The sequence below is a fragment of the Eretmochelys imbricata genome, chromosome 3 (genome assembly GCF_965152235.1).
Source record: "Eretmochelys imbricata isolate rEreImb1 chromosome 3, rEreImb1.hap1, whole genome shotgun sequence".
In the NCBI taxonomy this organism is placed as follows: domain Eukaryota; kingdom Metazoa; phylum Chordata; order Testudines; family Cheloniidae; genus Eretmochelys; species Eretmochelys imbricata.
Window position 1 is genome coordinate 187558835 of NC_135574.1, and position 27114 is coordinate 187585948.

Below are 27114 nucleotides of genomic sequence, written 5' to 3' on the forward strand. Positions count from 1 at the left end.
AATCTACTTAGAGAAGCATAAAATACAAATGGCTTTACTAATTACATCAGGTGAAAATCATCTTATTTGTCCAATGATTATCAATTTGTCTTTCAAAACAATTATTGTCTGATATTGTGGTGGGGTGGTTTGCCCCTTAAAGGCCGTGGGCCACCTTGCCATGTGACATGCCCTTTTAAGTCTTTAAGGGTTCATTATATGAACCTAATGGGGACAGAGAGAAAGTAGTCCTGGGAATAAATGACGCTTGGGAGGAAATCCTGTCATTATATCTTTAAGAATCTGAGGCCAGGAGTCTTTCAGAAAGGGCAGGAAAGGCTCCTTTCTCCCCTCCAAACAACTGGGAATGAGCTGGGAAAAGAGGTCCAGCATAAATTCTGTTGCCTCTCTCATAGCAGGTCAGATGCCTGCAGACACTGTAGGGAGTAAAAGGACTCCTGTAGGGCCCTAAAGAGCAAGAAGGCATCAGCAGGAGAAGGCTGCCTGCTGGATCCTCCTAGCCTAAGGATTAATTGAGGATAAAGGGGCCAGCAGAGGGAGAAGTTAGTTAAGGCCCTACAGCTGGAAAAATTATAATCCGACCCCAAGGAGGAGAGCTGGGGGGGCTCCTACCATAAGGAGAGGCAGTGACTGAAGCACAGCACCAGCTCCAGGAAGGAGGGCGGGGGCTCCTGAACTGGGACAAAGAGCTGACCAGGTCTTTTATTGGGACCCCAGCAGGGAGATCTGGAGCAACGAAGTAAATCATCCATTGTAGAAAACTTAATAAATCAGACCCCAGGAAGGGGGTACATGTTCTTGAGCCAATTAAAGTCTGGTAATTGAAAGAATACGAGGGTGGAGTGCCCTGGAAGGACCATAAAGGGCTGTGGCTTACCTCTTGACAGATATATTGGAGCATCTTGCAAGATGCTAGACTGGGAAACAACACTAATATAGATCTGGTAGGTGTTACTGCTACAGTTCTCGTAATGCCTTTGGCTGTGCTGCAGTGAATATAGGTTGGATGAAATCCTGCTCCATGGAAATCATTGGGAATTTTGCCACTGACTTCAATGGAGATAAAATTTCACCCTGTGTAATTTATGGTATCCATTTTACAACATAACTTGAGTATATTAATTTATACTCCTATATATATATATATATATTTGTAATAATGAAGGACACCAGGACTACTCATTTCAATTAGCATTTGCTAGATCAGGCCCTTGGTATCTGATCTAATTGTTAGTATTAATGGGATTGGTAGGGAGATTAAAATAAATCTTTCATACTATGAAAGGGTTGAAATACTAGGAGATTTTAAACCAGATGCTCAGATAGTGTAAAATCAGTGTTGACTTCACTAGAGCTATGTAGATTTACACCAACTATGGCTCTGGTCCTTAAGCTGTAAAGTATAATACAAAGGAATATATAAGAGAGGTGAAAATCTTTTACAAATATAACATGTAAGTATGTGACGCTAGACGGTGGTAGAGGAGCAAATGGCAGAAGCAAAAGCATCAAGTGTAAAAATGAATTCAAAAGACAATGGCATAATGGCACGGGTTGGCAAAAGCATGAAGTTCAAAAGGAGCAGCTTTTAGTCCAGAAGCCTCCTCTTGGTGGTGGAAATCTGCAAATCAACCCCGTTGAGAAGATGGTACTGTAGGAGGGGGAGGAGTACATAGAAGAATGTTGTTGGAAGGGAAGGATGGACTGTGAACTGATTCCCAAAATAACTGCCCTTAGGGTGGGGAAGGTAGTGTGGGAGACTGTTGTGGAGTGCTGTTACCACCAGGGGTGGGTTACAGATAAGGAAGGAGGGTCATGAGATGGGAGGTCCTCTTAAAGAATGTGGTTAGTTTTGGATAAGCTTTGCAACTTCAGTGCTTATCTATACCAAACTTTGGGAATCCAAAGAGACTCATCCAGGACTAGTTAATGCAAGACTTGCAGAGCACAGCATATAAAACCTCAGATTACCTTTCTCCCTCTGTTTCTATGTATAATCCACTACTTCACTGTGTACTAATCATTTCTGACAAATGACTATATATTGCCTTCATGTTCTATAACTTCATGTGCACTACATATGTTTGCATATTTTAAGGCAGGGTTTCTCAAACTTCATTGCACCGCGACCCCCTTCTGACAACAAAAATTAGTACACAACCCCAGGAGGAGGGACTGAAACCTAAGACCACCTGAGCTCTGCTGCCCTGGGTAGGAGAGCCAAAGCCCAAGCCCCACTGCTCCATGCAGGGGGCCTGTAACCTGAGCCCCACCGCCTAGGGCTGAAGCCCTCGAGCTTCGGCCTAGGCGGTGGGGCTCAGCCTTTAGCCCGGGGCCCCAGCAAGTCTAAGCCAGCCCTGGCGACACCGTTAAAATGGGGTCACAACCCACTTTTCGGTCCCTACCAACAGTTTGAGAACTGCTGTTTTAGGGCTTGTATTCATGGAGACACTCAGGAAAGTTAATCAGAATTAAATAAAGGTATGAATTTAAAGTGGATTAGTTAAACTATATTAAACCCCTATGTGGACACTCTAATTCAGAATTAAAATGGCCCTTAGTCTACTATCTCCCCATAAGAGTGTTAAGTGAAACCTAGTCTACGAGAGAGACGAGGTGGGTGAGGTAATAGCTTTTGTTGGAAATATATTGCCTCACCCACATCGTCTCTCTAATATGCTTGGACCAACATAGCTACAACTACATTGCATTCCCAGTCTCCTATCATTTTTATTTCATGGACTGGCTGGCATGTGAAGTGACTTGGATATATTAGAGATCTAGAGTGCCAGCTAATTTCAACTGAGGAACTCCAGTGAAGTCAGTGGAGCCATGGGGATTATGCCAGTTGAACACCTGACCCAGCATGTCCACAGATACACCTTTTAGAGACCAAATAGCTAATTCTCCACTCTATTCCATGAGTAGATGGCTGGTGTAATTCCAGCTAAAGTCACTAGAGTACACCAGCATAAAAATGGTGTAGAGAATTAATGAATCAGGCCCCAGAGAAGGGCTGACTTCTGTTGAATTAATAGGGGCTGGCAGAGTCACAGTTATGGTCTTGTATGGAGAAGTAGTCTTCTGTATTACAATTAAACTACTCCCCATTCCATGCACATTTTCTTTAGAGGCAGTTTTCTACCTGCAGAGCTTCCATGTGGGCCAAGATATGCATGGTCATCTGTATTGGAAAATTCTGATTTTTGGCTTTGGTTCTCCTTATGGACCAAATTCTGCTCCCATTTAAGTCATTAGGAAAACTGTTTGCTTCAGTGGGAGGATAATTGACCATATATGACTCTCTCAAGGGTGGAAGTGAGCCCATGGAATTGATGTATGCTTATTTTTTGAATCTCATATCTGAGGGAAATCCTGCTCTCCTTCTTCACCTGAGGCCAATGAAAATATTTGTGTGAGCAGGATGGGGCGAGCAGGATTTACCTCTGTGATTGGCTCTTGCTATAGCACAAAATTCTTTTATCTCCATGGCTGTACAAAAGTGACCCCATAGTTCACTGTATTATTCTTGTGTTTCTAAAATTGTATGTAGTTACATAGCACAGAAAATTCAGGAAGTTTAGGGTAGGGATTAGCAGAAATTGTTCTTTATTGCCTTTCTTTGGGACTTTTATTGTGTTGTAGAGAAGCAACTGCCTTGTCATTTACAGTAGTTTAGACTCAAAATCAACAAGGAATTAGGCTGATTCTGCCAAGTCTTAACGTTTTAAACTACTTATAGTATCAGCAATAACTGGTATTATCTTAGAGAAAAACAGAACTGGGTGTTGTAAGGTACGCTTAAGCGGAGATATCTGCTGTGATTACACCAAATCAGAAATCTCCTGTCTTATATAGGCTCTGATGCTAGTGCACAAAAGCAGACTTGTGTGTATAATGTGAGTTTTTTCTTTTTAATTTTAGACTCAACCTTGTCCTATGTTAGGCAGCTGGAGGCAAGAGTAAGGCAGCTGGAGGAGGAAAATCGCATGCTACCCCAGGTGGGTGACTTCCTGTTGATAGGAACAGTAGCTCCTAGCTAGATAGTAACACTCATGTGTTAGTGTTTAACATCCGTGTTTTCTGCAGTGAGACACTGATATAATTTGAACTCTTAGAGTGATCAAAGGCTCTCATTACAGTAATCAAAGCCTCTAGCATCTTTTATTTTCATTTCTCATTGCTGATTATAGTGGAGCATTTCTACTGGTGTATTTGAGATCATGACAATACTTCAGAGCATTTTTTTCACCTTTACAAGTGTTGATACCTTGTAAGAACTCACTGGAGGCTGAAACTTATGTTTTAATTAACAATTAAGAAGTTTAAAATTACAAACAGCTGACCTTTGACAGTCCTAGTTTCATCTTAAGAGTGAATTTCTCTCTTCATATCTTTCTAAAATATAAAGTTTCAAATGCTATTGTGCAGACAACTTAAAACATTACTTTGATTCAAAAATGGAAATTTGTCAAGCAATTAAAATAATAAATTTGTTATTGTAATTTTTTGGGGGGATGTATTAGGTGCTTAATGGGGAGACTGAAATTACATTTTAAAAATAAACATCAAATGATTTGGAGTTAAAGCTCTCCTGGGTACATGCCTTTCTTTTTATTTTAACTATTTTTATTTATTAGCAATGAATTAATAATATTTGCATTTTTCAAATATATGTTAATTTTGTATTGACTAATGCATCTTGATATTATATTTAATTTAAAAATACTGTGGAAATTAGTACCTTTTCAAAATGAAATATCTTGTTCATTTTAAAAAAATACCCATGTAATGCTAGTTCGTCGTACTGACTCAGAATACTATGACCTGTGTGTAAAAATCAAAGATAGTGGTGAAGGGAAGGGGCAATGATATTCACAGACTCGGATTTAATCATTTTTATAAAGTATAGAGACAAATGCATTAGTTACAGGGATGGCTCAGGATCAGAGTTGGTGATGTCCTTGGTAAAGCAGATTTTAAGCAAGGTTTTGCCTAATAGTTAAAGGGGGTAATAGTTCTATTCTTTGTTCTGCCACTGACTAGTTATGTGACCTTGAGCAAGTGATTTAACTTCTCTGTACCTTAGTTTATTCATCTGAAAAATGGGCATATAATATTCACCACCTGCAAGGGGTAATGAGGATTATCATATATAAAATCACATTTGCTGAGCCTTTGAGATGCAAGATACTCTGTGATGCAGAGTATTATTGTCTTGCCAAGCAAGGCAAATGATAATGATTGACCAAAAACACAATCTCTGATTTGTCTTTGTGTGATAGATCATTCAGGAAAGACTTTAGGGCCAAAAATTTTCAAGTTACTAGTGATTTTGTTTGTCTCCATTTTGGGGTGCACACCTGAGACACTGTAGAGGGGTCTGAGTTTTCAGAAAGTGCAGAACTCCCAACTTCTGAAAATCATGGCCCTTTAAGGTCTCTCATGTTTGGTATCCAAAGTCACTAATCAGTTCTAAAAATAGTGCCTAAAAGTCTACAATGGGGCAGTGGTGTATTTTTTGGCGGGGGGCAGAAGCTGAGGGAAATGCAAAGGGAATAATTAAGTAGGCAACAAAGTCTGCATCTTGACATAAATATATGCTTTATGGCCAAATGTGTGTCTATATCTTGGCTTGGTTTATTGGTTCTAGAAGCTAACCAAACACCTGTAAACACTTTATCATTAGAAATTATGAGAATGACATGTGTTGGCCTTTCACAGCATGTCTGCTCATCCTAGGAATTTCATTGCTTTCAGTACAGGAAGGAAGTATAGTCAACAGCTAGCCTATTCTGAAGTCATACTCAGTTATGTTAGTGTTTCATTTATATGAGACAGTAGGGACCTGGCTAGCATGTTCTATAAAGAATTTTCTGGGGCTTTCAGGTGAGTTGGTGAAAGACACTTGTTCAGGCAACATTCTATCTGACCTGTTTTTCTACCTTCAAAGTTACTAAGGTTAAAAAGGGCAGTAGTGGCTAACCTTCTCTGTTGTCTGGGTTGGTTGTCATTATGGGAAACATCGTAACTATACTCTGGACACTTGTCAGGCTGAAACAGAAGTAGAAAGACATAGAATGGGATTTTGATTTTCAAAAGCTCTCTCCACGTTGCTTTAACTATCTTTCTGATGAAGGCGATGGGAGTTTTCTGAGGGTTAGGATGACTCTCAGTGCTTTTGACAGTTCCACTCCAAGCCACGTCTACACTACCTGCCGGATTGGCGGGCAGTGATCGATCTATCAGGGATAGATTTATCGTGTCTAATGTAGACGCGATAAATCGATCCACCTCTCACCCTGGTGGAGTTCCAGAGTCAACAGCAGAGTGATCGGGGAAGTGGAGTCGACGGTGGAGCAGCAGCAGCCGTTGATCCCGCGCTGTGAGTACGCGAAATAAGTGATTCTAAGTCAATCTAAGGTACGTCGATTTCAGCTACGCTATTCTCGTAGCTGAAGTTGCGTATCTTAGATCGACCTCCTCCCCACCAGTGTAGACCAGGCCCAAGTGTAGAGCATCAAATGAAATTCCTTTTCTGTTACGGGTATGAAAACTCCACCTGTGTTGTGGGAAGGGAATGTCTTTTTGTAAAAACAAAAAACAACAACAAACCCCCCTGTTATTCAGTGGCACTCACCCTGCAGGACAGCAGGGATTTTAAAGCTCCAGGACTGTACATATTAGAAGAGAGTGAGAGAGGTGAACTGTTATTGATACACTTGTTAGTAGCTATTCTATCCCTGAGTGAGTATGATCAGTGCTACTTACGATGCTTACTTTTTCCTGTCTGCTCACCTCTCTTCTTCTGCTACGCCTTCTTTCTTCCTCTTTAAGCCCTTTCCTACCCTGCCCTATTTCGCCTCTTCCAGATATGCATTACTCATACCAACTTGTGTAATGGTGTGACCATTTATACCCTGCATAGAGCACAAAACTCCTTGGCAACCGACTAGTTATCTCCCCTTTTCCTTTGCCTTTTTTGTCTTTTTCTTATATATTAGTTTTTATTTCAACCCCCCACTACCTGTAACTTAAAAGTTTTATTAATATTTAGCAGCAGGCACCTTTTCACTGAAACACTTTTTTCTGATGACATCTTCACTGTTCAAATTGAATTCTGAGCTCTAGTTTGCTGCACTATGACAAGAAATTACTATGGCTAGGGGAAAAACCAATAGCTACAGTGAGTCAATATTTCAGTCTGATCAGGGAATAGAAACGGTATAAAAATGCTCCTATTCATTTAAGACTGCAAAAGTCTCCCAACATTTGCTCGTGTGCTGGTTGATTGCATTCTACTAGGTTTAAGAGTTATGAGAAGCTGCAGACAAGTTGTAAATTTGCTTTGTTGATGGGGGCAGCAATTAGCATATATTTGTTTTCAGATAGCAAACAAAAGATATAATCCAAGCACATTCAATATATGGCCACAGATATGAGTTTTGTGAAAAAAAGCAGACGTTTTCCAAGACATGCAGCATGCAACAGGGTCTTCCTACCAGTTGCCAAACTACATTGGCTGGGCATGAGGAAACAGTAGATTATTGGTTAATATCAGTGCTTCTCAAACACAAAAGTATGTAACAGTGCTTGCTAGTGGTGTACACAGAGAGACACAATTTGGGGAAGGATGTTTGTGGGTGGTGTAATTTGAACCAAGAAAGATCTGGCATATAATAAGATTCTTTAAGAGATCTGTAGTTTGGCCCCTGGCTGTTCTGCGCAATTCACAGAAGCACAAAATATTTATGATGATTTTGGTGGATCAGAAAGAAAGCAGACTTAGAATCAGTAACGTCAGACTTCTTTTCAGGAGATTCATGGTTAGATATAATACGACTGGAAGAGTGTATCCAGTATGTATGTATGTTTAAGCAACTTGGTTTATACAGTGATTATTTTCTCCTATATATTCAGGGCATGTTTAGAATTCTTGGTTAAGCCTTACCGGACACTGGCCATGAAGAATAATATCTCTGCACCCTCTTACCTAAAGTTTTATTTCATGTTTTTGTTTCTTGTCTATCTTTATTTTAATATCTCAGTGCAAGGAATTTCTCTTAGTCCAGGTCTACACTTAAAACTTTTGTCACTATGATAATGTTGGGGTGTAATTTTTAAAAACCTTTTTATACTGGCGAAGCCCTAGTGTTATACCAGCAAAAAAGTGCTTTTGCTGGGATAGTTTATTTTGTTTGAGAAAACCAAGATAAGCTATGTTGGCAAAAGCACCTCCTTTGCTGGTGTAAACTGCATCTACACTAGGAGGGTTTGCCAGTGTACCAGTAGTTATACTGGCAAACCTTTTCTAGTGTAGCTTAGGCTTTACTATAGAGACTAGTTTCAGTCCATATGTAAAAAAGGCACAGCTCTTGTGTGAAATAGCCACTATTGTTATGTCAGATTGTGGGAGGTGGATTGAAAGTTCTAATGGCCATCTTTCACATGACAGTACATGGCTCTGTGAATGCTGAACAGAATGGAGTTGCTTGTTTCAGCTAGAAGCTGACTCTGGTTTGTCTACTATCACTTGGCTGTCAAGTTAAGAATAAAATTATTTATATAAGAAAAGCTTTTTTCATTAATGTGATGACCAACACAACTCCCATTAAAATTATTAGTGTTTGTCACTTATATTATGGAATTCTCAGCCAATTGTTCTAATTACCGTATGAGAGAGTTGCAGTTGCTTAATCCTAAAATCAGTTCCCCAAGATTTTCCACTGATATTTATTTGACTTATATTTTGATTCATTTCAGCAGTGTTCATGTCTCTCTGTTCCAGACAAGTTTCCAGTAAATTAGGACTGAATTTTCTTGGACTGAAATAGAAGAATCTGGGTGGTTAGAGGACATGAATAAAGCAGCAGAATAGAAGGGATAAAAAAAAAATGAGTGGTTGAACAGAAGTCCCCTTCTCTTTAATTAATGGGTAGGTGAGAAAGGTGGGGTGGTTAAGAGCATAGAGTGGGAATCTGCTTGGGAAATTTCTGAACGTTTGGAGGGAGTGGCTGCTACAAAAATTAGGCCCTTATTTGCAGACGTTTTTTGTCCCCATGCATAAAAGCAGAGGGTGTGATCTGACCTCACATTTTTGTTGCATGCAGTAAATAACATACGTAATATTGTAACCAGAGTCCTTAACCAAAGAGTTGCAATTAATGAGCTGGCTGTATTACAATGCAATATGTTATAAGATAAATTATACGAAAACAACCTATGCATCACCCTTTTCATGTGCCTTTTCTGCTGTTAGTCTCTACCTATTGATCGGCTCTTGTGCATAGAATTTTAGGCTATCTCTGATAGTATATTCTGCAGTTAGCAGAGACATAATGTCTGCTTGTACTGAGACATTTTGCAGTAGTCAAGAAGCTTCTTAAAAGACAAAACTGGATTCATACTTCATTTACATCAATATTATATTGATGTAAATCCATTAGGCCACATTCTGATCTCAGTTATGTTGGTGGACATCTAGAACAGTGGTTCTCAACAAGGGGTACGTTTACCCCCGGGGATATGCAGAGATCTTCCAGGGGGTACATCAACTCATCTAGATATTTGCCTAGTTTTACAACAGGCTACGTAAAAAGCGCTAGTGAAGTCAGTACAAACTAAAATTTAATATAGACAGTGATTTGTTTATACTGCCCTATATACTATACACTGAAATGCAAGTTTACAATATTTATATTCCAATTGATTTATTTGATAATTATATGGTAAAAATGGGAAAGTAAGCAATTTTTCAATAATAGCGTGCTGTGACACTTTTGTATTTTGATGTTTGATTTTGTAAGCCAGTAGTTTTTTCAGTGGGGCGAAATTCAGGGTACTCAAGACGAATCAGACTCCTGAAAGGGGTACAGTGGTCTGGAAAGATTGAGAGCTACTGATCTAGAATAACTCCACTGATTAGGCAATCGTTATTCCAGATTTGCCCTCATGTGTAACTGTGAACAAAATCTGTCCCATTGACTCCTTATCTACACTGGTGTGTGATCAGAATCAGGCCTCCAAAAGTCAGTTAAATGAAAAAGAAGCTTGTGACTTGAACAGGTTGATTATATTTCTAGGGGTGATGATAACATCATACGTTGAAACAACACAAGTGTACATGTGCCATGTAGTCAATGAATGTATTTGGTAAGAACATTCCTGGTGAGCCACTCTCTTCTTCTTCAATTAGTTCCATTTTAAGTTGTATGGTGGAGAGAAGGAAGCGTGTTAGGGTTAGAATGGAAAAAAAGTCTCTGTTTATGTAATCTGGCTACAAGTCCCAACTTTTTATGAAATACGAAGCCAGAGGCAAATATTGCCAGGACAACCAAGTCTGAACAAACAAAAAGAATGTTGTCGTTACCAGAAGTTTATATGAGTGTGGAAGAGCTAGAGGAATTGAATTCTCAAATTCCATGGCAACGCAGCATAAGTCTGACACAGCAGAGCTTATGCACAGGTTAGCCAACGAGTCAGTGAAAGAATCTATGAGGTTATCTAGCACTGTGTTTCCTTCTGTGCATTCTGTCCTTTCTTTTCAGTTTCTTGATTCTTGGGCCTTTTGTTTGTTTTCTTTCTTTCTTTATTTATTATTGTTATCATATTACCAAAGGCCCCCTGTTAAGGTGTGGGATCCATTGTGTGGGATGCTAATCAGACACATAGAAGGAGACAACTTCTGCCCCAAAGAGTTTATGATCTAAATAGACAAGACACAGACGGTGACAGACAAACAACAAATAAGCATCTGTCTTAAGTACAGACCGTGTAACTATTTATCCCTTCCCCATCCACACTCTGCCCAGGTTCCACAGCCACCATGCGTTGTTGCTGCTCCTCTAACGCTTCTTTCTTCTTCAGAAACTGCAGAGCTACAATTCATTTGCAAATTTAATACCATTAATTTGGGCTTGAATAGGAACTGGGGGTGGCTGGCTCACTACAAAAGCAGTTTTCCCTCTCTTGGTATTGACACCTCCTCATCAATTATTGGGAGTGGACTACATACACCCTGACTGAATCGGCCCTGTAAACATTGGTTCTCCACTTGTAAGGTAACTCCCTTCCTTCTCTTCATGTTTCAGTATATTTACTCCTGCATCTGTAATTTTCACTCCATGCATCTGAAGAAGTGGGTTTTTCACCCATGAAAACTTATACCCAAATAAATCTGTTAGTCTTTAAGGTGCCACTGGACTCCTCGTTGTTTTTGTAGCCTCAAGTCTTCTTTTCTTCTATTGCTGTAATAGCCAGCAAAAGAGATTTTGAAGAACTCCCTGAAAACATTTTTTTTGGAACTCAGTCACAGCACTCAGTACAAGGGTCACAAACAAGTGACATCTTCCTGCAGTCATTGTAGGCTTTTTACAGGGGATCACTAATTAACCAGCATTATTTGTCTTGTGGTCCCATGACAAATTCACAGTGACCTCCCCACTGTCAGTCCTTTAAAGATGCTTCAGATTGCAAATGGGATTCTTCAGCTTTTTCTTACAGTTGCCTCTCCTCTGCTACAACCAGGCCAGATCAGAACAAGTTATCCAAAGAGACAGAGACAAAACTTCTCAAGAGGCTTTGGTTTCCTGGTGGCATAAAACTGACCAGGAACTGACCAAACTGTGTAGTGAAAAGGAGCTGCAAGCAAGCGGCCATGGAATGGCTCTAGTAGAAAAAGTGAGCAAATGGAGATCATTATTACTACAGATTCAGAAGATACTCTAGTACTAGCAACTTCAGACAGGTGGAGCCGGAATGAAAATATGAGCTTACTCCAAAAGAGTTGCTAATTTGACACTAATATCTAATAAATGATTTAGAGAAGACCTAGGAAATTCCATATCATTAAGTGACAGGTTTCACCATCATTAAGTGTGATTTCTGCTTTAGGGAAACACTGAAAACACATAGTAGGGACAAAATGGGAGAAGACTTCCACCAGTACAATTTCAGCATGGATTGCTGATAAACATGCCTAACAAAACTATTTACCTTCTTGGAGGAAATAACAAATATGATTTTAAGGGTCTGTAGAAAGTCATAGATATATTCTGTTTAGCTCTTAAGAAGGTTTGTGGTACAATAACACTTAAAAGACCTGTCTATAAGGTCTATAAATATAGTACTATCTGGAGTGAGTTGTATTTCCATTGTGTTGAGTAGGTATGTAAGATAAAAACACAGATAAGAATTGATTAACTCTCACACTACTTTATTGTAACTTCACTGCGGTCACTCGAGACTTCTCTATTGTACTACCTGTAATTAGAACTCCCAAATTTCTTGTACAGTCAAGCACCATCTAGAGATTTAATAAGGTATTGCAAGATTTTCATATAGTAAAAATGCTCATGTTAGACAAAATATGCACTAAATTAACTTTTAGAAGTTGTCTAATATGTTGATCTCGCAATTGGTTTAATTGTATATGTTATAATTTTCTGTCAAATTGCCTGGTGAAAGCATACGTTTTTTTAAAATTACATCAGGTGACAATTCAGAGGGAATTGTTTTTTTCCAATGAAGTTTAAAGGACTGTCCAGAATGTGAAGTTTGAATCATCTTTGCTTCATCAATATGCTGTTTGAAAGTGGTTGATAGTTATAGTAAAAAATAAAGCAGAAAATAGATGTGATCTAATGTTCTGAGCATAGGACTAGGAGCTAGGAATTCCAACCTTCTAATCCCAGATCAGATGCTGATTTCCCTTGTGGCCTTGTGCTGACTGACTTCACTTCTCTGCCTCAGTTCCTCAACTGACAATATTAATAGAGCATTAGGAGGTGTGTTGTGGTATTCTAGCAGGGCTAAGCATGGATCCCAGCCAGGCCTTTCAAGTTCTTTGCTTGCTCTGACTTTTCTGTTTATCCATTCAACTGTGCATAATAGGGTCTTGACATCGTGTGTTTTTTGCCAGAGATTTACTTCCCTTCTGATATTACATGATATAGGAGGCATATAGGATTGCTAATAAGAGACTGCTTCATTTACTGGGTCATGGTTACAAAAAGTTATGCCCCTGCCACATGTCAGTTGTCAGTATCCACTACCCTTTGAGATTTATTTATTTTGTAAACTGATTTTTTTTAAAAATGGCACATGCAGTCCTCAGTTTTGCTGTTCAATGTCCTGTTTAGCTGGAGATTAGTGCATGCTTTTTCAGGCTCTGTGCTGTGGGTTGTGAAAGGCTAGTCTAGTTATATCATTATTTAGGGATGAGATCTGCTCTAAGTAAAGATTCAGAAACAGCAAGTGAATGCAGTTGGAAATATCCATCTGAAAAGGTTTTTGACCATCAGATGGGAATTCAGAGACTATAGTTCTAAGATGCCTTCTTCATTGAAGAAATTTTTAAAAAACCTGAAAAAATGGAGGTTTTCTGAGATCTACAAAAGCAAGAAATGTAGTAAACAAAAATGACATAATGTACATTTTAATCAAGAGGATTATTTCCAACCAACTCCTTGCTGGTTTGTCTTAATGGCCTTTTCCTCACAGCATGGTCTTGTAAGTGCAGTTTATCCTGCTATCCCAGTTGCTTCCTTTCCCCCGACTCCCCATTCTCTTTAGTATTTCAAACAAGTTAGCAAATATACCCTCTGTCTTGCAAGAATGAGAGGGTAACAGGGGAGGGTGGGTAGGACACTGCACCCCATATTCTTCATAGAGATATTATGATATGATTATGGCATAACTATGGTGTATTTTATGCAAGATAGGTCATGTGAGATACCATTGGAAAGGTTATGATTTACTGAATATTATTATCCTATTTGTATACAGATGTCACTTTGTATCTGAAGTTAGGAATATTGACAAATGTGTTTACACCTGGGAAACGCCCACTAGGCAGAGGATGTTGAGTCTAGATGGCTGGCTTGGAAGGGCCCATTCAGGTTGATGAGCCATTAGGAGAAAACAGTAGGTTTTAGAAGAAGCTCATCTCCCAACGGGGAATCTTTCTGAGGACGCTACAAACAACCTCTGAATCATAGAATCATAGAATATCAGGGTTGGAAGGGACCCCTGAAGGTCATCTAGTCCAACCCCCTGCTCGAAGCAGGACCAATTCCCAGTTAAATCATCCCAGCCAGGGCTTTGTCAAGCTTGACCTTAAAAACCTCTAAGGAAGGAGATTCTACCACCTCCCTAGGTAACGCATTCCAGTGTTTCACCACCCTCTTAGTGAAAAAGTTTTTCCTAATATCCAATCTAAACCTCCCCCACTGCAACTTGAGACCATTACTCCTCGTTCTGTCATCTGCTACCATTGAGAACAGTCTAGAGCCATCCTCTTTGGAACCCCCTTTCAGGTAGTTGAAAGCAGCTATCAAATCCCCCCTCATTCTTCTCTTCTGCAGGCTAAACATCCCCAGTTCCCTCAGCCTCTCCTCATAAGTCATGTGTTCTAGACCCCTAATCATTTTTGTTGCCCTTCGCTGGACTCTCTCCAATTTATCCACATCCTTCTTGTAGTGTGGGGCCCAAAACTGGACACAGTACTCCAGATGAGGCCTCACCAATGTCGAATAGAGGGGAACGATCACGTCCCTCGATCTGCTCGCTATGCCCCTACTTATACATCCCAAAATGCCATTGGCCTTCTTGGCAACAAGGGCACACTGCTGACTCATATCCAGCTTCTCGTCCACTGTCACCCCTAGGTCCTTTTCCGCAGAACTGCTGCCTAGCCATTCGGTAACTAGTCTGTAGCGGTGCATTGGATTCTTCCATCCTAAGTGCAGGACCCTGCACTTATCCTTATTGAACCTCATCAGATTTCTTTTGGCCCAATCCTCCAATTTGTCTAGGTCCTTCTGTATCCTATCCCTGCCCTCCAGCGTATCTACCACTCCTCCCAGTTTCGTATCATCCGCAAATTTGCTGAGAGTGCAATCCACACCATCCTCCAGATCATTTATGAAGATATTGAACAAAACCGGCCCCAGGACCGACCCTTGGGGCACTCCACTTGATACCGGCTGCCAACTAGACATGGAGCCATTGATCACTACCCGTTGAGCCCGACAATCCAGCCAGCTTTCTACCCACCTTATAGTGCATTCATCCAGCCCATACTTCCTTAACTTGCTGACAAGAATACTGTGGGAGACCGTGTCAAAAGCTTTGCTAAAGTCAAGAAACAATACATCCACTGCTTTCCCTTCATCCACAGAACCAGTAATCTCATCATAAAAGGCGATTAGATTAGTCAGGCATGACCTTCCCTTGGTGAATCCATGCTGGCTGTTCCTGATCACTTTCCTCTCATGCAAGTGCATCAGGATTGATTCTTTGAGGACCTGCTCCATGATTTTTCCAGGGACTGAGGTGAGGCTGACTGGCCTGTAGTTCCCAGGATCCTCCTCCTTCCCTTTTTTAAAGATTGGCACTACATTAGCCTTTTTCCAGTCATCCGGGACTTCCCCGGTTCGCCACAAGTTTTCAAAGATAATGGCCAATGGCTCTGCAATCACAGCCGCCAATTCCTTCAGCACTCTCGGATGCAACTCGTCCGGCCCCATGGACTTGTGCACGTCCAGCTTTTCTAAATAGTCCCTAACCACCTCTATCTCCACAGAGGGCTGGCCATCTGTTCCCCATTTTGTGATGCCCAGCGCAGCAGTCTGGGAGCTGACCTTGTTAGTGAAAACAGAGGCAAAAAAAGCATTGAGTACATTAGCTTTTTCCACATCCTCTGTCACTAGGTTGCCTCCCTCATTCAGTAAGGGGCCCACACTTTCCTTGGCTTTCTTCTTGTTGCCAACATACCTGAAAAAACCCTTCTTGTTACTCTTGACATCTCTCGCTAGCTGCAGCTCCAGGTGCGATTTGGCCCTCCTGATTTCATTCGTACATGCCCGAGCAATATTTTTATACTCTTCCCTGATCATATGTCCAACCTTCCACTTCTTGTAAGCTTCTTTTTTATGTTTAAGATCCGCTAGGATTTCACCATTAAGCCAAGCTGGTCGCCTGCCATATTTACTATTCTTTCGACTCATTGGGATGGTTTGTCCCTGTAACCTCAACAGGGATTCCTTGAAATACAGCCAGCTCTCCTGGACTCCTTTCCCCTTCAAGTTAGTCCCCCAGGGGATCCTGGCCATCCGTTCCCTGAGGGGTCGAAGTCTGCTTTCCTGAAGTCCAGGGTCCGTATCCTGCTGCTTACCTTTCTTCCCTGCGTCAGGATCCTGAACTCAACCAACTCATGGTCACTGCCTCCCAGATTCCCATCCACTTTTGCTTCCCCCACTAATTCTACCCGGTTTGTGAGCAGCAGGTCAAGAAAAGCACCCCCCCTAGTTGGCTCCTCTAGCACTTGCACCAGGAAATTTTCCCCTACGCTTTCCAAAAACTTCCTGGATTGTCTATGCACCGCAGTATTGCTCTCCCAGCAGATATCAGGAAAATTAAAGTCACCCATGAGAATCAGGGCATGCGATCTAGTAGCTTCCGTGAGCTGCCGGAAGAAAGCCTCATCTACCTCATCCCCCTGGTCCGGTGGTCTATAGCAGACTCCCACCACTACATCATTCTTGTTGCACACACTTCTAAACTTAATCCAGAGACACTCAGGTTTTTCTACAGTTTCGTACCGGAGCTCTGAGCAGTCATACTGCTCCCTTACATACAGTGCTACTCCCCCACCTTTTCTGCCCTGCCTGTCCTTCCTGAACAGTTTATAACCATCCATGACAGTACTCCAGTCATGTGAGTTATCCCACCAAGTCTCTGTGATTCCAATCACATCATAGTTCCTTGACATCACCAGGACCTCCAGTTCAATGGCTGCTGTGGCACTACAGGGACATGTAACCAGGTGACCTGGTTACGACTCCATCTTGGAATACCACTGTTTTTCCACTGACTGGTGTGGGAACCAAACTTTGAGACAAGGGGTTCCTGCCACATGCAGAAGCTATTTAAGGCAGGGGAGTGACATCATCATAGTTCTTCACTGACTCCTTCCCCAAAGAGACTCTAGGAAACACCTGAGGAACACGGACTGAACTGGGAGGAAGTGTTGGACCCAAGCTAAAGGGATTTTTAGCCTGTGAAAGGAACACCTGGGGTTTTTAAGCTGTAAGCAAGTGCAGCTAGCCCCTTAAGAATCTCTGCAGCCTGCTTGAATCATCATTTAGGGTAAGAATTTGCAACTCATATACAATCTCTTGAGTATATTAAGCTTAGTTCGCATGATTTGTTTGTTTGCTAGGTAATCTGCTTTGATCTATTTACTATCCCTTATAATCACTTAAAATCTGTTTTTGTAGTTAATAAACTTATTTTTGCTTTGTCTAAAACCAGTGTGGGAGAGTCATAACTTTGGGCAGAAAGCTGTTGCATATCCTTCTCCACATTGAGGGAGGGGGCGAATTTCATGAGCTTACACTGTACAGATCTCTGTGCAGCACAAGACGGTATAATTTTGGGTTTAAACTCCTGAGGGGGGTGTGCACTCGAGCAGCTGGGCAGCTCCTTAGCTGTAGCCTCCCCATGCAGAGCTGATCACAGCATCTGCAGCCAGGTGTGTCCCTACCTGTATGTGTGCTGGAGCTTGTCAGGAGCCAGAACTAGCTGCCTCAGAATAAGGTGTGAGAGGTCCTGCAGTTATGGGGTGACGGAACCCTGAGTGCACTGATTTTAATGAAGAGGCAAGGACCTGTTTCTAAATGCTTTCTTCAATGGGGGTGGAATTCAGCCACTCCACTCCTCTCATGTGGCAGGCTCCTGACCACCCTAAGAAGTTCATGTTGTAATTAGTAACTATGTAGGTACTTCTTTTGGGTATTTAATAGAGTGCTGTGCTGCAGAATCATCCAAGACTTCACTTGGCATCCATCAATCATCAGAATACCAAGACTTTTACCCAGCTTCACTTTCAATATAAGAATCAGCTTTATTTTTTTTACATTTTCCAAACACAGATCATGATTTTCAAAAGTGACTATAGGTTTTGTTTGCCTCGTTTTGGAGTGTCTCTTTTGAGACACCTCAAAGAGGCTTGATTCTCAAAAAGTGCTGAGCACTTTCCTTCTGAAAATTGGTCCCCTTCTGGAGGTCTCAGGTTAAACACCCAAAAATGGAGGCACTCCAATTACTACAGTAAAACCTATTTTATCCGGCATGTTGAGGGAATTGGGGGTGCCAGTAAATGAAAAATGCCAGTTAACTAAGATGAAGGAAGTTTGGGTGCAGGAGGGGATGCGGGGCTGAGAGTTGGGGCGTGGGAGGGGGTGTGGAGCGCGGACTCTCTGAGGGAGTTTGGGTGCAGGAGGGGGCTCGGGGCGGCAGGTTGGGGCACAGGAGGTGGTGCAGGGTGCCGGATCTGGGCAGTGCTCACCTCGGGCAGCTCCCTGCAAGTGGCAACCTGTCCCAGCTGCTCTTAGGCAGAGGCATGGCAGACAGCTCCATGTGCTGCCACTGCCCCGAGCACTGGCTCCACAGCTCACACTGGCTGGGAACCACAGCCAATGGGAGCTGCGGGGGCAGCACCTGTGGGCAGATGCAGTGCGCAGAGCTGCCTGCTGCACCTCCGCCTAGGAGCACCCGGGACAAGTCGCCACTTGTGGGAAGCTGCCCGAGGTGAGCACCCCCGAGATCTGGCACCGCACACCTTCTCTCACTTCCCAATCCACTGCCCTGAGCCTCCTTCCACACCCAAACTCCCTCCCAGAACCCGTGCTCCACACCCTCTTCCATGCCCCAGCACCGCACCAGCTCCGCGCCAACCAGACTATAAACTGGAATTTCAATGAAGATCAGAAATACCGGTTTATAGAACTTTCCGGTTGGTGAAGTGCCAGATAAAACAGCTTTTACTGTAGTTTCTTTAGAAAACCTTGACCTTATCCTTTATTTATTAGTTCACAAGCGGGATGCTTGTCTCCTCTCAGTACTGCTGCAGAAGATCAGTCTCATGGTACAGCACTGCCACTATTTGCCAGAGATGGCCCAGACCAAAACTCCTGATAAGGAAGTACACCAAAGTTGGTGGCACTGAGATCCCCCACCAGTTCTTTGACTCTGAACTGTTATTTACTTAACGGGCCAAACCAAAACCTGAGCTCCAAAAGGTCCCAGCTTTGGAACGCTTGATGTCCAGATCCAAAATGAAAAGCTAAGGACTATCTTTAGAGTCTACCCTCAGAAAGTAAACAACTTTGGGAGAGTCTTTGTAAAACACATTGAGCTGCTCAGATGTATGGCAATCAGGGGCAGCAAAGCACATTTTGTAGCACATAGGAAGCTGTTGCCCCTTGTGAAAGGACAAAAGGGGATGGACGCCTGAGGGGAAAAGATTAATTTTTCAAACATCTCTTATGAACGTGTGCGTTGGATTTGCCTTGAGAACAGTGGTGGCTTTGAACCATGAATATTCACAACTAGTTCTCATGTTCAGTCAGGGGCAATAAGGGGGGGTAAGCATTCTGTGCGTACACAGAAATGACTTCCTGGAAGAAAGCATAGTGCCTGCAGAAAGGCGTGGACTCTGAAAGCAGCACAACTCGCAGGACTCATATTTTCTGGCATTTGGGAGATTTTAGATGTGTGTGCAAAGTCTTGTATTTTCCTTGCTTTTAATATCAATATTTTTACACAATTTGAAATTGGCCAGAGTTTTAAAAAAACTGAAAATATTGACTCATAAAAAAACAAAGGGACCTGAGAGAATTTTTCCCAAAACAGAATTGCTCCAATCTGTTTTATTACTCCTTTCCTCCAGCCCCCTTGTACAGTTATTTCCTTTTCAGAAGGGTAGCTTTAGGCTTGTCCAGATCTATAAATTTTTATTTTATATAACAGAAAAATAAATCCAAACTCCCTTCCTAAATTGATACCAGTGTATCACTTTGGAGAACTGTAAGATTCACTATATATTGTGGTAAAGACATTTGTATGTCAGTGTTATCAGCCCAATTACTAGGTTCATATGCCATCAGTTACCATTGTTTTAATCACTTCCTTATAAAAAAGAAAAACCCCAACATCCTTTGAAAAGATGAACGGTACAGGATGAGATGCTTGAGAACCTAAACTAGTTTCAAATGCTGATCTAAACACTCATTTACATGTGTTCAGCATACAATTTATGATGTCTATATAGGAGCATTCTCATTTCTGTAGCTATGCCTTTATTTCTAGGATTTTTCACACATGGGGCTCAATCCCACAATCTCAGTGTGCTGTGAATTCCCAGGAAGTCTCAGGATCAGGCCCCCTTGTCTGTAATTATCAGACAATTCTCTGTTCCCTTCATCTTGTGCAGTCATTTACACTTTGCACTGGTGTAAATATCTATATCAGGTGTAACATAATGGAGATGCAGGCCCAAAATGTTTTCATGAAATCACTCAGAACATACAAACTCAGGCTGTTTCTTATGCAATATTGTCAGAGAATTCAGTTGCATGTCACTTTCCAGTGCCTGTTTCCCCTCCCTCCCTTTGTATTTTCTATTTCGATTGCAGGCTCTTTGAGAGAGAGACTGTCTCATATTATGTGTTTGCATAGGACCTAGCACAATGAGGCACTGATTTTCATTGGAGGCTCTTGGCACTATTATTATTATTATTATTATTATTTTTATTATAGAAATGCATTTCCCTTTCTACAGAACAAATAATTAGGGAATTTTGTATATAATACAGTATTTCCAAGAAAAAAATGCTGGAAGGAGACGTGTTTTCCTCTATTTTAGCAACTTCTAAATGCTTTGCTTTGCTTTGCATGGTTTTCTTCCTTTTTAAATTAAGTTCTGGGTGAAGAATGAAAACAGCAAGGGATCATATTAGAACAGGTCCAGTTGAAAAGATCATCAGCACCTCCTAAGTGTATTACATAGCTGTTTCTCTCTGTTGTTAGTGGGTTGCTATTGCAAGACTGTATTTTTAGCATTTCACCAAAGTAGACTGCTAGATAAGGTTACCTCAGCACAGCAGTTTTGCCTTGTGCTCCCTATCATCGCTCAACGAACTACTTTGAATACTGCAAGTTCAGGTGCTCAAACAGCTAATGTGTAGTTAGCTAGTAGAGTTGGCATTGTAACTTCAAGTCCATACTGAAAAGAATAACTAACTGTTGTTGTTTGTTGTTAAATGCATAGATCACGGGCTATTATGATTTTTCTATTTCTATTACAGAAGTACCTAAAAGCCCCAGCTAAGCACAAAGGCCATGTCTACACTAGTGATACCTTTTCCAGTATACTATACCGGCAAAGTTCTTCTAGTGTTGATGCAGTTTTTATCGGCTTCTGTCTACACAGCTGTGTCAGTCAAGTGTGTGGAAGCTGGCAACTCCAGACTGCTACCAGTTGGTTGCTAATCAATTTGGAGTGGGGAAATCGACTGTTGGGCTGTGTTAATGCAAGTGTGGAGGGCAATAAATCACATCCTGCTACAAAGGATGGGGGGAAGGGATAGCTCAGTGGTTTGAGCATTGGCCTGCTAAACCCAGGGTTGTGAGTTCAATCCTTGAGGGGGCCATTTAGGGATCTGGGGCAAAAACTGGGGATTGGTCCTGCTTTGAGCAGGGGTTGGACTAGATGACCTCCTGAGGTCCCTTCCAACCTTGATATTCTATGATTCTATGATTCTATGAAAGGACTGTGACTCTGGGAAATGCGCATGAAATAGTGGACAGCTTTGCAGAAATAGTTTTCCCTAACTTTGGAGGGGTGATAGATGGCACACATATTCCAATTTTGGCACCAGACCACGTTGCGATGGAGTACATCAATAGAAGGGATACTTTTCCATGGTGTTGCAGGCTCTTGTGGTTCACTGAGGGCGTTTCACTGACATCAAATTGGGGTGGTCTGGGAAGGTACATGACGCATGCATCTTCAGGAACATGGACCTGTAGAGAAAGCTGCAAGCGGGGACTTTCTTTCCTAACCAGAAGATTACTGTGGGGGGTGTTGAAATGCCCATCGTGATCCTGGGGGACCCTGCATACCCCTTACAGCCATGGCTCATGAAACCTTACACAGGACACCTGGACAGCAGTAAGGAGCGGTACAACAACAGGCTCAGTAGGTGCCAGATGACAGTTGAATGTGCCTTTGGCAAATTAGAGGTGCGCTGGTGATGCCTTTATGACATGTTGGACCTCACTGAGGATAATATTCCTATGGTCATAGCTGCGTGCTGTACATTGCATAAGCTCTGTGAAGCTAAGGTGAAAGGTTTGCTCAGGAGTGGAGTGCAGAGGCAGACTGCTTGCCCGCTGATTTTGAGCAGCCAGATACCAGGGCTGTCAGAAGAGCCCAGAGGGGAGCTATTCGAATTAGGGAGGCTTTGAGGCAGCACTTTGACAATGACCACCAGTAACATATATCTCTGTCTGAATTGCTTCAATGGTACATGGCATATAGTTTTCCTAGGGGGCAATGGTGACATTTGGGGCCTTATATTCTTGTAATAAAGTGATTAAAATGCCTGTGCATGTATTGGCAGTGCCTGCAATCTCACCCTGTAGAAAAAAGATAAAGACGATTTACCATTATAAAAGTTCGCTTTTATTGCACAAGAAACAGCACATGCAAACACACAGACGCTTGGCGGGAAAGGAGGAATCAGGGAAGGGCAGACTTTCACAGCTGTGTGTAGGTCCAGCTAGCATTGTGAAAGTTGTCCAAGGGAGAGTGAATGGAAAACCCAGAAGTCCTGGAGGTGGAAAGGAATGGATGACCTTGTAAACTGGAGTAATAGTAATAGGATGAAATTTAATAATGAGAAGTGTAAGGTCATGCATTTAGGGATTAATAACAAGAATTTTAGTTATAAGCTGGGGACGCATCCATTAGAAGTAACGGAGGAGGAGAAGGACCTTGGAGTATTGGTTAACCACAGATGATTATGAGCCACCAATGTGATATGGCCGTGAAAAAAGCTAATGCGGTCTTGGGATGCATAAGGCTAGGTATTTCCAGCAGAGATAAGGAGGTGTTAGTACCATTATACAAGGCACTGGTGAGAACTCATCTGGAATACTGTGTGCAGTTCTGGTCTCCCATGCTTAAGAAGGATGAATTCAAACTGGAACAGATACAGAGAAGGGCTACTAGATGATCCGAGGAATGGAAAACCTGTCTTAAGAAAGGAGACTCAAGGAGCTTGGCTTGTTTAGCCTAACCCAAAGAAGGCTGAGGGGAGATATGTTTGCTCTCTATAAATATATCCGAGGGATAAATAACAGGGAGGGAGAGGAATTATTTAAGCTCAGTACCAATGTGGACACAAGAACAAATGGATATAAACTGGCCATCGGGAAGTTTAGACTTGAAATTAGATGAAGGTTTCTAACCATCAGAGGAGTAAAGTTCTGGAGCAGCCTTCCAAGGAAAGTAGTGGGGGGTAAAGACCTATCTGGCTTCAAGATTAAACTTGATAAGTTTATGGAAGAGATGGTATGATGGGATAACATGATTTTGGCAATTAATTGATCTTTAACTATTCATGGTAAAAATAGGCCCAATGGCCTGTGATGGGATGTTAAATGGGGTGGGATCTGAGTTACTACAGAGAATTCTTTCCTGGGTATCTGGCTGGTGAATCTTGCCCACATGCTCAGGGTTCAGCTGATCACCATATTTGGGGTCGGGAAGGAATTTTCCTCCAGGGCAGATTAGAAGAGGTCCTGGGGGGTTTTCGCCTTCCTCTGCCATATGGGGCACGGGTCACTTGCTGGAGGATTCTCTGCACCTTGAAGTCTTTAAACCATGATTTGAGGACTTCAATAGCTCAGACATAGGTGAGAGGTTTATTGTAGGAGTGGGTGGATGAGATTCTGTGGCCTGCATTGTGCAGGAGGTCAGACTAGATGATCATAATGGTCCCTTCTGACCTTTGTCTAAGAGCGGGGAGTGACTTACCAAGGTCTCACAACAGATTAGTGGCAGAGCCAGGAATACAACCCAGTTTTCCTCAGTGCTTCATCCACTAGATCATGCTGGTCCCCAAACTCTTTATGCTGGAGCATCCTCTTAGGGCACATCTACACTGCAGTAAAAGATCTGTGGCATGGCCACGGCTGGCCCAGGTCAGCTGACTCAGGTGCATGGGGCTCATGCTGTGGGGCTAAAAGTTGCAGTGTGGATGTTCAGGCTTGGGCTGGAGCCTATATGGAGGGTGAGTCTCAGAGCTTGGGGTCCAGCCTGAGCCCAAGCTTCTACAGTGCAATTTTTGCCCTGCAGCCTAAACCCTGTGAGACTGAGGACAAGTCTACACTATAGGGTTAAGTCGACCTAGGTTACACAATAACATGATAATGTAGCTGGAGTGGATGTAGCTTAGGTCAACTTACTGCGGTGTCTACACCACTCTCTGGGTCAATGAGAGAAACTTTCCTGTTGACTTACCTTATGCTTCTCATTCCAGTGGAGTACCTAAGTTGATGGGAGAGCTATCTGCAGTCGATTTAGTGGGTCTTCACTAGACCCACTAAATTGACCCCGGGTGGATCGATCGCCACAGTGTCGATCCCTGGTAAGTATAGACATACCCTGAGTCAGTTGACCCAGGCTCTGAGACCTGGTGCCACAGGTTTTTTATTGCAGTGTAGATGGATCCTGCATCTTCTCATGCCAGGACAGCTGCTACTGTCTTGGCTTTCCCTCTCCCCTATCCATTTCTGTCTCTGTTCCATTGTTTGTTTGCTGTGGTGTTTTTTTTTTCTTTTTTTGTTTTGAGTTTTTGTATTGTTACACTTTTAAAATTCCTCTCATCGCCTTCCCTTTTCCTTCACTGCCTCATTCCCCTACTCACCTGAAATCTACACTCCTCTCAGAGTGGCAGAAGATCCACTACTGAGCTACCCATAGCATTTTTGAATGCCACAGGCCACAAGTAAAGAGAAAGATGGACTTGCCAGGCTGCTGTCTGAGCCATATCTCCATAAATGGGAGCTGCTTCCAAGGCTGGTAACATTTGATGCAATTGCACAAGCAGGGAAAGAATGCAGGTGACTTTCGAGGGACCACCTGTCACTTTATCTTCAGCAGACTGCATATGTTTAAAGTGGGGAAAGGATAAATCAGGAGTCATGTATCTTTCCCCACTCACACTGCTCCTCTCCAAATAAGACACAGCAGTATTTGGGCTGCAAACTCTACAGGGGAATGTTCCAAAATTTTAACTCTTCCCAGTCAATTTAACTGGAATTAAAAAATCCAACCCCCAACTCATGGAAACATTTTGATTGCGGTTAGGCATTCTCAAAACCTACTGTGACAGATACAGTGATTTCCTGCAAAATCCTGGGGGAAAAAAACCTTAATGAATTAAGTTTAAGTACCTTTGGAGTCCATTGTATTCAAAATGCAAAGTTTGTGTTAATGTGCAATTCTGTGTAACTTCAGTAGGGGAGATGTGACCAGTGTAAACCCTGGGAAGTATTATGATCATCAAAGGACTGTTTAAAACAATGTGCCAGACAAAAATGAACTTATGGGACAAACAAAGCTAGGTGGGTTTCCCAGAAAATCTCCAGGGGAATATACCTTCTCTGGGTATACAAGAGCTCATCTTTTGAAGTTTCACCCTGAGGAGGGGACCTTTGCTGATTATCTGTTCCCAGGGTCCCAAGACCAAAGACCCAAACTGTATAAATGAGTGACTCTGAGTCCTGGGTGTGCTTGTTCTGAACAAAAGCTGTTCTGAACTTGTGACCACAGAAAAACCCCTTGGTGGGATTTCATGGACTGAATCCTTCCTGAGCCCTTGCTAGAACTGGGATGATCTCTGCTAAGCTTATTAGCATGTGTGTAGGTTTTGTTTATTGTTGTAATATGTTTCCTTTGTAATGCCTTCACCTTAAAAATATATGTGTTTGCTCAGAATGGGCTGTGTGGAAACTTTTAACTGAGGGCAATTGTTCTGTGTATAGCCTCTGAGGAGAAAGCAAAGCAGGCCTGCGTAGTCTGACTTGCTGGGAACTCAGTGTAGGCAGGGAACTGTGCGGCTTGGAAAAACCCTGGTCAGGAGGGAGAGAGACACAGGTCTCTTCCCAAGAGAGGTGACAGCTGAGGAACTGGACCATGGAGGTGAAAACAGGTGCAGTTGCCCTGAACGGTGACAAGTATATTTGGGGCCAAAACTGTTTCCCTTTAAGCTTCACAACACCCTTCTGAAGACTGTCAGTAAGTATCCTAATTTCCCAGATGGGAAAACTGAGCCACAGAAAAGTTCAGTGGCATGCTCAAGATTTCAGTGAGGCTCCAGGACAGCAAGCTGCTCTGCACAGACAGACCTTGGTAGAACACCTTGCAGATGTTAAGTTAGTGGCAAAGCTGAGAATAGAGCCAAAGCACCTGATTCTGCCTTGTGCTCTAACCACTTAACCAGGTTTCCTCTCCATGATAGTAGGTGACCACTCACAAGGGTAACGAGTATCTTTCGAGAATCAAACTCAGGCAATTTGCTCAATGTAGCTGAGGTGTTTTAGACTTAATTCAGGTCTTTTTATTATTGAAAGTAGCACAAGCATGGCACAGAGATAGGGAAAGGTTTTGAATGAAATATGCCCTCCATGCTCACATGATAAACTGACTTTTTAAAAAATTTACATCTGCTTAATTAGTTACAAACACCTTTCATTATTAAATAGTTTTTAATTTTCTACTAAGGGTCCCCTTAGGATGCCATCAGGGGCGGATGGGAGTTACTGCTCTCCAAACCATCCAGCTAGCTTCAGTGGACATGTCTCACCTTCTCAGCAGCCTGAAGCAGTGGTAAATGCTATTAAGGTAACACACTCCCATACAGTATATGCAGAATGTTACGTATGTTGTTTGACATATGTTCCATTGTACTTAGAGTAATATCACTGCAATATCTTCATATACAACATTATTTTTTGTTTCACTCATGTACTTAGAGTGTGAGCTCATTGGGTCAGGGACTCTCTCCATTGTGAGCGTATAGTGTCTAGCACAATGGGTTCCATTGTGTTCCCGTAGTAAATTATACCTACTTTCTTTTATGACAATGATTATGATGAAGGGTCGACAAGAGATCTGTGAACTAGATGTATTCTCTGCTATAGTATAAGGTGATTAATATGAATATCACAAACATTTTTTTATAAAAATGAAACCAAATTATA

General features: G+C 42.1%; 1 protein-coding gene across 3 annotated transcripts in view; it reads left to right on the forward strand.

Annotated features, from left to right (window-relative positions):
* The window catches only part of CCDC85A (coiled-coil domain containing 85A), a 188775-nt gene that overhangs the window by 151032 nt on the left and 10629 nt on the right, over positions 1 to 27114 (forward strand). For 2 of the 3 annotated variants that reach the window (XM_077812021.1, XM_077812022.1), the window contains exons 3-4: positions 3925 to 4001; positions 26636 to 26755. In XM_077812021.1, the coding sequence (XP_077668147.1) occupies positions 3925 to 4001; positions 26636 to 26755 (197 nt within the window). The remainder of the gene's footprint in view (positions 1 to 3924; positions 4002 to 26635; positions 26756 to 27114) is intronic. The other variant, XM_077812023.1, reaches the window with a different exon arrangement.